This window comes from Plasmodium gonderi (genome assembly GCF_002157705.1).
Source record: "Plasmodium gonderi DNA, contig: Chr05, whole genome shotgun sequence".
In the NCBI taxonomy this organism is placed as follows: domain Eukaryota; phylum Apicomplexa; class Aconoidasida; order Haemosporida; family Plasmodiidae; genus Plasmodium; species Plasmodium gonderi.
In genome coordinates, this window is record NW_021628930.1 from 622,135 (window position 1) to 633,992 (window position 11,858).

Consider the following 11,858-nt stretch of genomic DNA (forward strand, 5'->3'; position numbering starts at 1 on the left):
ATGAGTGAACAAAATGAGTGAACAAAATGAGTGAACAAAATGAATGAACAAAATGAATGAACAAAATAAATGAGTGAATAAAAAAAATTATTACCTACTGTTCAGGTGAAAAATATTCCAAATTGGGAAAAAAAAAAAAAATATATATATATACATATATATATTCTCACGCAGGCTATTAAAAAGTATCAACCCATTTCGGATAAAAAAAAAAAAAATTGCCTGCAAGGCTGAAACCATTTTCTATTTATACCATGCCACGATCTATCGCCATCGGCCCCAACACCTTGGTCGTTCTTAAATTAAGTCACTACAATCTGACAGAAAGTACATATGCATATGCAGACGTAGGAGTAGTGATGAGATGGAACTCAACTTAGTTGACATAAATTTATGAACGTGTAGCATGCTCTTATGGAATGGAGAGACTGTTGTTCTACTTGCACACCCCTAACTGGTTGCTGTTGTTGTGTTTTCCACAGATGCATATTTTTTTTTTTTTTTCACTGCAATTGAAGAAACAAGACAAAATTTTGATTCTCCATTTGGAGATTCAAGTAATCATGTTGCTTTACTTTCCCCATGTCCAGTAACTGCTGAAATGTTAAATTCAGTTTTTGTTCACAATTTGTTTTCTTAAGGCATTTGGATGAAGTAAAAAGAATCGAGGTGTCAGAAGATATGTTTATTCTTTCAAAATGGTAAATGTTTTTTATACATTTAATGAAATCACCTAATGTGCGTTTTTTGTCAAATGTAAAATGTATACGTTTTTTGCTACATATGATGCATCGTGGGTTTTTATAAACCTTGTAATGAAAAAAATAGAACCCGTTTTCTCCTGCATATAGAATATCACTATAATCGTTTAAATCGTTAGATGCACAATGTGTAAGTCTTCTACACGTTTTTGTAACATTATTGTGTACTTCATTTGTCATCAGTGAAGCTATTATCATTAATGTGCTGACTGTGGTTGGAATTGAATTTTGAATAACCTGTTTCGTTAAGGTGTACGACTCATTTTCGATATGAAATTGGCTAGCTCTTTCTTTTGCTTCTTCATATATCCATCTTATATGATTCTCATCGTTAAGATTGAATTTTTCTTTTCTCTTTCGTTCGAAGGAAATGTGCATAGCATAAAAAACACAATCTGTAAAATTTTGGGGTTTTCCAGAAATGGTACATAGAGGGATTGTCTCACTGTTGTGTCTACCTCTCTCGGTATGCATCCCCATGGCATAATTCGCGATGGTGCATTGAAAACAAGCGAAATTTTTATCACGGTTTACTATTTTTATGCTACCATGAAACCCTTCAACACCCCCATCTATGTATATAACTTTTTTTTTCAATGTGAAAATCAAGTTGTTCAGGTAAATTCTACTGCTTATATTATCAAGGCAGCCCATAACAAAATCGAAGTTTTCAAAAAAGGAGGTTTCAAAATATTCGATATGTTGCACAAAACTTGTAATGGAAACATTGCTATACTTTTCTTTTATTTTTTCTTGGATCACACTTGCTTTATTTCTTCCAATATCATAAACTGAAAAAAAAAATTGTCTATTTAAATTACTCATTTCAACTGTGTCGTAATCTACAATTGCTATGTTCTTTATATTTTCATAAATTAAATTTTTTATAACTTCATTTCCAAGGCCCCCGCAACCCACAACTAGTACTTTTGCTTTTTCAGGATCCATTCGAGAGAGTCTCTCCACACATCTACCTTTCTTCTCTGAATGTGGCACCAGTGAGATGTTCTTTTGAAAGCCTCTACCGATTTGGCTAGCCTACCGAATTGGCTGACTTTACCAATTTGGATCACTTGAATCGTTTTTCCCAACCTCTCCCCACATTCTTTCCAATTTTCCCTCTATTTTGACTTTGAAGATGGGTAAAATTGCGCAAAAAATTGTCACTTTTTGTTCTTTGATTTGAAGATGCGTAAAATTGCGCAAAAAATTGTCACTTTTTGTTCTTTACTTTGATTTGAAGATGCGTAAAATTGCGCAAAAAATTGTCACTTTTTGTTCTTTACTTTGATTTGAAGATGGGTAAAATTGCGCAAAAAATTGTCACTTTTTGTTCTTTACTTTGATTTGAAGATGCGTAAAATTGCGCACAAAATTGTCGCTTTTTTCTTCTCTACTTTGGCTTTTTTTTTGACAGCACATCTAACCCCTCATCAGCAGAATTGACAAACTAAGTTTCATAGCAGAACAGATGTAGGTACCTTATCTACATGTTCATTTCTCCTGGGACAATTAAAAAGTGTATATTTTATGATGATACAAAGTTATTTTCGTCTGATTAAAAAAAGATACTATATATGTTATATTTAGCTCCTTTTCGATATGTGAAATAAAAAAAAAACAAAAAAAAAAAAAAATTCTCCTTTTTTTTTTTTTTTTTTTTGCCAATTCAGTAGGTTCGTATAAATTCATACACAAACATTGTCATATGCCATTGGGGGAGAAATGTGTCAAAATGGAAAGTGTGTGCAAAAAGTGTATGAAACATAGAATGGTTGTTGGGAAAGGAAGGAATGATAAATCATTTTATTATATATCAACAGAGAGAAAGACAAAATTTACGGATTAAAACCGAGCAAAAAGAGGGGGAAAATGAAGAAGAAAAAGGAAACTTTTTTCTTTTTACAATTTACGGGTTCAAAGTGGGTATTGGTTCAGCGCTTAGTTTAGTGTTTGATATGTTAACCATTTTGCCATATCAAAAAGGACGAGCACTGATATGTTGGATTCCCGATTGTGATGTTTTTTTTTTTTTTTTTTTTTTTTTATGCACAAGCTTTGATTGGAAGGGAATCCCAACACGGAAAAGAAAAGAAAATGCAATACAGATGCAAATCCAAATTGAAGAAAGTGTGGGTAGGCAACATTTTTCATCGTGATGGTTAATAAGGCATTTTCAAAAAGGAGAAAATAAAAACGATCGAACGGATGAAATAGTAGGACATCGGGCATGCGAGTAACCTCTTTCTTTAATTTTAATCGAGGGATCTTCTCCCTGTTAGAAATTCTTATCACAATGCAAGGGGTCTTAGTCTATTGGCACTTTGGTAGTATACACCCCTTCCCTGAGGGATATAGTACACATTGTGCAGAATTGCTAAGTATGTTGCCAGCATTGATTCATCTTAACTTGGTAGATTTCCATACGACAGGCCAGGGCAGCGGTGTGCATATACAAGCACACACAAATGCATCGTATGCATGTATGAATGTACGTATGTATGCATGTACCTATGTATGTATATTTGCTCCTTATGTGGGAGGGTCTTGGGGTGCTGGTCCTATGATGGCACATATCTGTGCAAAGGTTTGGTCGATAGATCCATTCCCATCAACATCTCTGCACGCATTGAGAAAAAGCGACTCAATCTTGTGTTTATTTTTTTCATATACATCGAATCTCTTATTAAAGGTAGCCTCCTTGTCATCTGCTCGCCTTACCAACCTGTCTATAATTTCATCATTTAAATTTTGAAATTCTTTTCCTTGAGAAATTAGTAAGGATTCTTCTTCTGAAGTTAAAATTGCACCTTTTTTTTTCTTTAAAAAGAGTTCTATCCCTTCTGCACTATAATTTATGTTAGTTATCGGATCAGCCATTCGATTATTTATTCTTTTCAATAAAGTATCTTTTTTTACCTGTATGTTAATAAAATTTGTAATTTCAATGTCATTCTTTGCAAATAGTAAGGCCTGTTCGTATGTCCTTGGAAATCCATTAATTAATATACCAGAACACGTTTCCTTATTATTTAAATATTTTTCCAAACGATTCAAAAATATTCTCATAACTACATCGTCTGAAACTAGCGATCCATCATTCATGCATTTTTTTATATTTTCTAAATCTTCCTTTTTTCTTTTTTTTTTTTCATTTTCTTTTTCCCCTAAATCATAAGCATATTTGTCACACATGTTTGTATTTTCCTCTATCTGTTCATTTTCTTTAATATACTCTTTTAACAATGTACTTATTGTAATTATTGGAAAATAGTACTTTTCTGACACTAGTTTACATTGAGTATCTTTTCCCGATCCTGCTGCGCCGTTCAGAATGTAAATTTTCTTTTTTCTTTTATCATTCGATATCCTTCCTTTTTCCACTGTTTTTTCGCTATAACTGTGCATGTTTGGTCTGCTTTAAATGTTAATTTATATGTGGACATTCCTTACTTTTCCTCAAACAAGAAGGGGAAATGATTCCTCTCTATTAATCAAAAGGAAAAGAAAAAGAAAGAAGAAAAGAAAGAAGAAAAGAAAGAAGAAAAGAAAGAAGAAAAGAAAGAAGAAAAAAAAGAAGAAAAAAAAATAATTATCCCAAACCGCTCACACTTCTTACTCTCATAATTACCAACCTGTGACATTCCTCTGATGAGGTGAATAATCAGGTATGTCGTTTAGTGTTTCCTATTGTACTTTTTTTTTTTTTTTTTTTTTTTTTTTTTCCCGAATGTGCTCCTTTTTTTATTCGGACAAAATAGCACATTTCTAAAAAGAGAGGAGTAGGTTTCAATTGTTTCTTTCTTTTTTTTTTTTTTTAGCAGCGTTTCTCATTTCTTATTTGTGACAGCTTTTCTCAATTTTTTATTTTATTTTTTAATTGCTCACATTTCTTGCGGCCTCATTTTTTCCCGTCTCTAGTCTTCGACACTTTGACACTTCTGCATTTCTGTATTAATATAAGAACTTATATATTTGACGAATAAGGAATGAAGTTTCCTTTCGAAGAACTGCACAATTGACACATTCGTCACTGTAAATATAGCGTGTATCTTTTTTTTTTTTTTTTTTTTTTTTCTTGTAGATTGTAGATAGAAAGACGACTGATTATAGAGAGAGAGGACGATAAGGAATAGCACACGTATAAATAATTCTGCGTGACTTTTTTTTTTTTTTTTTTTGTTAAATTACTTTAGGTTCGAACAAGAGTAATTATTTTATTACTTTAATTTTATTTTTTTTAATGATTCACTTTGCATGTGTTGTGACATTTTTTACTTAGCTATTTTTTTTTTTTTTTTTGGATGTCTCTTTTTAAACACTTTTTTCATTTTTTTTTTTTTTTTTTTTTTTTTTTTTTTAAATTTTTTTAGTTTTGAACAAGAGTAATTTTTTTTTTTTTTTAATTTTTTTTTTTTTAATTTTTTTTTTTTTTTGTTTTTTGATTTTTTTTTTTTTTTTTTTTTTTTTTTTTTTTTGGATGTCTCTTTTTAAACACTTTTTTCATTTTTTTTTTTTTTTTGAATTTTCTTTTAATAAAATTTTTCTGAATTTAGCTTAGGAATAATCTTTCAACTTCTAAAAAAAAAAAAAAAAGAAACAAAATAATGGAGAGATACATAACTAAACCCATGTTATTTATATTCGTTGACAGATAACTATGATAAATTCATAGAACAGTGTGATTTGCTCCCCTTTGTAATGGTGTCTAATCGGTTAAGTCTATTCACACGATACTCACAAAAATGGCACAGCTCTTTCCACACCACACTTGTGTAAAATCTATATAAGAAAAACGAAAAAAAAAAAAAAAGAAAAAGAAGAAAAAAGAGAGAAAAAAAAAAAAGAAAAAAAAGAAATACAATATCTCACCCAATTTGTGGAAAAATTTCCTAGACATATATGTATCATTCCATTCGACACAGAGCAAGTGATCTGATGTCACTGTAAAATGAGGAAAAAAAAAAAAAAATCATCCTCCTTCCTTTTGTAATTCTTCTCGTTTGTTTCAAAAGTCCCAATTATACATAACATCAGTATGCTAATAAAAAGGTAGATCACAGCCTCGGAGTGCTACACACGAATGTGCCATTTATGACTCGTAATGCGTCAGATTTTTTTTTTTTTTTTTTTTTTTTTTTTTTTTTTTCGATCCTCTAGTGAACATACACTCTACTATTGCTCATACGTCAAAACAAAGGAAAAAAATATTTTACGAAAAGGTAAAGGATTTGCAAAAGTAATTACTTCATCCATCAAAATGATAAAAATGTGCAATTTTGTAGCGTTTATCTACTATTTTAGTGCGCTACCACACACATGCAAATGGACTTGCAGATATACATGCAAATACACTTGCAGATACACACACATGCAAATGCACTTGCAGATATACATACAAATCCACTTGCAGATACACACACATGCAAATGCACTTGCAGATATACATACAAATCCACTTGCAGATATACATACAAATCCACTTGCAGATATACATACAAATCCACTTGCAGATATACATACAAATCCACTTGCAGATACGCAGACACACACAATGCTGAGACACTAAATCAACTCCGTGACGATTCACTAATATAACTTTTTCAAAACCCATGAAACAGTTAAGTGAAAAGTTTTAGTTTGGCTTTGTTTTTCCATTTGTCTTTCCTGAGTTTGTATAAACATTTCGAAATTGCCACACTTATTCTCGAATAATTTGTACAGATACATATATGTGCATACTTATGTGTACGTAATCTTTATACATTTGTGGATATAGATTTACTCCCCCTCTTTATCATTTTTGTGTGTTTTTTTTTTTTTTTTTTGTTTAAGTTTTTAAAATGATACTTGCTTGTCTAGCCGCTTTTTGTTCGATCTCCTTTTGATTTTAACTAACACGAGAATTTTTCATTTGTGTGTTCAAAAGTACACATCCTTTGTTTTCACCTGACTTTTCTATAGCAAGTTCATTTTTACCTTGCCTGTTCAGAATTTTTTCCCCTTTTTTGGGAATCTTTTTTTTTTTTTTTTTTTTTTTTTTTTCATGCTTGGAGCAAAGATGGCTACTACACTACCGTCGAGCAAATCAACCAGCAAGGTTGCCATGACAAATGAAGTGGAGAAAGAAATCACAAAAGATCAGCAGTTTCAGGAAATTGTAACGAAGAATCTATCTCGTTTACTTATTCAATGTTTCCTTGTTTACTTATTCAATGCTTACTCGTTTACTTATTCAGTGTTTACTTGTTTACTTATTCAGTGTTTACTTGTTTACTTATTCAGTGTTTACTTGTTTACTTATTCAGTGTTTACTTGTTTACTTATTCAATGTTTCCTTTTTTAAGAGATTACATATGGAGCTAGCTGCTTATCTGCTGCACCAAATTTGTTCTGCTTTTTTAGGAGAAATTGCAGGACTCGGGCATTAATGCAGCAGATATAAATAAACTAAAGGGAAGTGGTTACTGCACCATATTATCTTTAATTCAGGCGACAAAAAAAGAATTGTGTAATGTTAAGGGAATATCCGAAGCAAAGGTTGATAAAATATTGGAGGTGGCATCAAAAATAGAAAACTGTTCAAGTTTCATTACTGCTAATCAGTTAGTTCAGAAAAGAAGTAAATTGTTAAAAATAACAACTGGAAGTACTACACTCGATCGAACTCTGGGTGGAGGAATTGAAAGTATGTCTATCACAGAACTTTTTGGCGAAAATCGATGTGGGAAAACTCAAATTTGTCATACATTAGCAGTTACTGCGCAGCTTCCTAAAGATGTTAGTGGTGGAAATGGAAAGGTACGCACACGTTCACTCTTGCACATGTTCACATGTGCACCTCTCTACATTCCTAGTTAGGTATACTTTTTTAATTCAAATGATTGCTTCCTTTTCTCGAACCGCTTAATCTTTGTCAAAAAAAAAACATTTGTAAACACGTAGCGTCTGCATTTATATTTACATACCATCCTTATCGATATATTATAATGTCCACAAAAAAAAAAAAAAAAGTATTCATTTTTTACATTCCCATCTCCATAGGTATGTTATATAGACACCGAAGGCACATTTAGACCAGAAAAAATTTGCAAAATAGCACAAAGGTATGGTATTAATGGAGAGGACGTCTTAGATAACATTTTATATGCAAGAGCATTTACCCATGAGCATTTGTTTCAGTTACTTGCAATATCAGCTGCAAAGGTAAAACTAGTGTTTGTATGATACATATATACACCCTTTTGCTGTATTTCGTGTATGTTGTGTATGTCTGTCCAAAGAGGAGAAAAAGAAGCACAACAAAATACACCAAAAAAAAAAACAGTCCATTTTGTGGGCAATATTTGTCAAAAAAATAATAATAAAATAAAGTAATCTCTTTCAGTCTCTCCCTTAGATGTATAAAAAAAATGTAATTATTCCATGATACATTCGAAAAAGTATAACAAAGTTCATTATTCTTATCACCATGGATTTGTACCTTTTTTTTTTTTTTTTTTTTTCTGTATATATCTTTCTATTGTCTGCTCTATTTTGAAGATGTGTGAAGAGCCCTTCGCATTGTTGGTGGTGGATTCCATCATTTCTCTTTTTCGTGTTGATTTCAGTGGACGAGGTAACTTCCTCATCATTTTGAGTGAAAAGTTTCGACACAAAAAAAAAAAAAAAAAAAAAAAAAAAAAAAAAAAAAAACATTAGACTCCCACTTCTACTTTATGAATATAGATTTTCATGCTTACATATTCCCTCCATTTATGCTAATTTATGAAAAACAACTTGTGTTAACATCTGAGCATGATATAATTTTCCTTAATCAGTTTATTTGTCGTGACATATTTTCCGTCCCGTATTTTCCATCCCATATTTTCCATCCCATATTTTCCGTCCCATATTTTCCGTCCCATATTTTCCGTCCCGTATTTTCCATCCCATATTTTCCGTCCCATATTTTCCGTCCCATATTTTCCGTCCGATGCTAGGTGAACTTTCTGAACGCCAACAAAAGTTAAACAAAACCATGTCCATTTTATCGAAACTTGGAGAACAGTTTAACATAGCAATCGTGATAACTAACCAAGTGATGTCTGATCCAGGAGCAACAATGACATTCATAGCCAACCCGATGAAACCAGGTTTTCTTGCTTCTAGAGAAGTGCACAAAAAATGATGGAGTGGTATCTCAAATGAGGGAAAACCATAAAAAAAAAGAGGGGTGGGGGGCTCTGGTGTAACATTGAAATGAAGTACCTTGATGATCCTGCTCTTTTCAGCACAGAAGATATTTCTCCCGTTTTGTTAATGCACTTGTTTATGTGTTTATTTGGACATATATATATATATATATATATATATATATATATATATTCTCTTCTACCTCTTGCCATACCATGGAATATCATACCCTTTTTTTTTTTTTTTTTTTTTTTTTTTCCCCCAGTGGGTGGGCACGTCATTGGTCATGCATCCACCACAAGACTTTCTCTGAGAAAAGGAAAAGGAGACCAAAGGGTTTGCAAAGTTTATGATGCCCCAAATCTGCCCGAAGTGGAGTGCATTTTTCAACTGTTAGCAAAGGGGGAAAAAAAAAAAAAAAAAAAAAAAAAAAAGAAAACCGAACCGAAGCGAAGCAAGAAAAAGGCAAAGAAAGAAGGGATCTAAAATAATGCTCGATGAACAATAAAAAAGCTGCAAAAAATTGACTGAGCCAAGAAGAAAAAGAAAGCAAGAGCGTTTATATGAACGTTAAGTGTGTTTCCCTCGTTTGTGACGTCCACAAAAGAATGCTTTTTTACTGCATCTTTACTGCATCTTTACTGCATCTTTACTGCATCTTTACTGCATCTTTACTGCATCTTTTTTACTGCTTTAATTTTTATTTTTTTCTGAACCGTGCAGGTCCGACGGAGGAGTTATCGACGCAACTGAGTAGAGTTCATGTTTTCGGGGGGGCGAGGAAAAAAGGATTCAAAAAAAAACAGGAAAAAGGGTAAGACAATAAAACGATAGGAAAGTAAAACGATAGGAAAGTAAAGCGATAGGAAAGCGACTCAAAAGTAAAGCTATTGTAAAGCGATAAATTTATAAGGACAAATTTAAAACGAGGAAAAACAAAGAAGAATATAAAATCAGAGGGGTACGTAAGCGCCACCAATCATGATGAATCCAACAAATGAATGACCATTAGATTGCCTCATGATGTCTCTATTAACTTTTCTGAAAAAAAAAAAAAAAAAAAACTTATAATGTATCACAACATTACACACACCATATGGTGTGGTGCCTTAACAGTTCTACTCCCGTAGGCACAATTTTGTTGGTAAGAATTATATTCACAAATAGAAACTTCACAATTTTTTTTTTTTTTTTCTTTTTTTAATAAAAATGGATGAATTACTAATTTTTTTTTCCAATGAATCCTTTTCTAAACGATCTGTGTAAAATGGGTTACAAACAGCATCCGCATATATTTTGTGTAGCTTTATGAAAATCTAAGAAGGGTTATTGATGCAGAAAGTGAGTGAGTGCGTGAGTAAGCAAGTAAGTATGTGAATGAATGGTTGACTCACTTAAGGGGTAGACACATGTCTATGTAATTACTTTTGTGTTATCACATTAGACGTATACGTAAATATATGTCCAATTTCACATATGGGAATAATAATCCACAAGGCGTTCATATAGCAATTGATTAAAATGGAAAATTGTATACACATATCTGTGCATATATATATATATATATATATATATATATATATACATGTTCGTGCATGTGCATGTACATATGCACACGCAGATGCATGCACGAATGCTCGTGGCACGTCTAAATGGCACTAACAGATCTAATGATATCATCCGTATATTTATTTCTGCTGTCGTCAATGGTGAGAATAATTTTCAAGTTTATTAATTTAATTACATATGCATAATTTTTGTTTGCGCTGAAAAGGGAGAGATTCACGCCAACATATCCGAGGTAAGGGTCCTGTTTCTTTTCACTGGATTCGACTAAGAGAAGTGGTTATGCATTTCATACGAGTAGGAGAGTGAATGATCGAGAGAGTGCGAAGATGGGGACACAGAATCTGACGATCTCATGGTGCACATCTTCATGATCATGTTTTTTTTTTTTTTTTTTTTGCAGCGAGCTGGTGGGGAGAAGAGGTGTAGAAAAGTAACAAAGATTTTTTCCGCTTCAAAAACATGAACACTCTTATATTTCATTTTATGCTTTTTGCTTCATTATATGTTATTCATCTCACTTCACTTCATCTGATACGGTACAAATATTTCACAATGTAGTATAATCTAAAATCACCTCATTTTAGCTCGTTTCACTTGTTTATTTTGTTCACTTACCTAATTTGTTTACATTGTTCAAAGCAGCAAATATAGAAAATCGGGAACTTATTTCATCACTTTCTTCCGTTGAATAGAAAAATAAAATTTCATCCTCTTTTCCCAAGTAGCATATACTTTTTATGGCCATTTTTTTTTTTTTTTTTTTTCTTCTGAGTTTGAACTGCTAATTGTGCACAATGATGTATACTTTTGTCTACAAAAGTATAACTTGGGGATAAGGTAAGAGACTAAAAGGAATATTCATCTGAAACATGAATTTTTTTCATAGGGATGCATGGAGGTTCATATAAAATGGTTCGACCCAGGAAATAAACAGAATTGGCTTCTAGGAATATGGTGTGTCTTAGCACACGAATACATGAAAGTGATTCGGTTTTTGCTTGTTTCGTGCGTTCCAAGGGAAGTTTAAGGATTCTTGATCTTAGAGGGGAAGGGGGAGGGGAAAAAACTGAAGGCACGATTAGAAGTTGCATCGGCAATCACATTGCAATCGCATTAATAGTCGTGGAATAACCACATAGACGTAAACACATACAAATTTTTGGAACATAGGAATACACACACGTGTACATAAAGATTTAACATATATCCCAATTGCACACGAATTTATTTTTCAAATGGATTGGGATCTCTTCGAAAGGAGGTCAAGGTAAGCGGGAAGAAAAAAAAAAAAAAAAAAAGAAAAAATGATAAAAAAAACGTGTGGCACATAAAGAGGAGAAAATAAATAAAAAA

The 11,858-nt window shown here is 32.1% G+C and overlaps 4 protein-coding genes across 4 annotated transcripts; 1 reads left to right on the forward strand and 3 right to left on the reverse strand.

Annotated features, from left to right (window-relative positions):
* Positions 1–503: 503 nt before the first annotated feature.
* On the reverse strand, positions 504–1,709 carry PGO_051470 (ubiquitin-activating enzyme E1C; the record flags this gene model as incomplete). The annotated part of the gene is made up of 1 exon (XM_028686525.1): positions 504–1,709. The coding sequence occupies one exon, from the start codon at positions 1,707–1,709 to the stop codon at positions 504–506; it is 1,206 nt and encodes a 401-aa protein (XP_028542326.1).
* Positions 1,710–3,293: 1,584 nt separating this feature from the next.
* Positions 3,294–4,169, reverse strand: PGO_051480 (adenylate kinase 2; the record flags this gene model as incomplete). The annotated part of the gene is made up of 1 exon (XM_028686526.1): positions 3,294–4,169. One exon carries the CDS (start codon positions 4,167–4,169, stop codon positions 3,294–3,296), a length of 876 nt encoding a protein of 291 aa, XP_028542327.1.
* Positions 4,170–6,822: 2,653 nt separating this feature from the next.
* PGO_051490 (meiotic recombination protein DMC1) lies at positions 6,823–9,693 on the forward strand (the record flags this gene model as incomplete). The annotated part of the gene is made up of 7 exons (XM_028686527.1): positions 6,823–6,921; positions 7,167–7,562; positions 7,806–7,967; positions 8,304–8,379; positions 8,744–8,896; positions 9,202–9,328; positions 9,660–9,693. The coding sequence occupies 7 exons, from the start codon at positions 6,823–6,825 to the stop codon at positions 9,691–9,693; spliced, it is 1,047 nt and encodes a 348-aa protein (XP_028542328.1).
* Positions 9,694–9,954: 261 nt separating this feature from the next.
* PGO_051500 (trafficking protein particle complex subunit 2-like protein) lies at positions 9,955–11,250 on the reverse strand (the record flags this gene model as incomplete). Its single annotated transcript, XM_028686528.1, has 4 exons — positions 9,955–9,977; positions 10,159–10,252; positions 10,600–10,769; positions 11,121–11,250. 4 exons carry the CDS (start codon positions 11,248–11,250, stop codon positions 9,955–9,957), a joined length of 417 nt encoding a protein of 138 aa, XP_028542329.1.
* Positions 11,251–11,858: the final 608 nt, after the last annotated feature.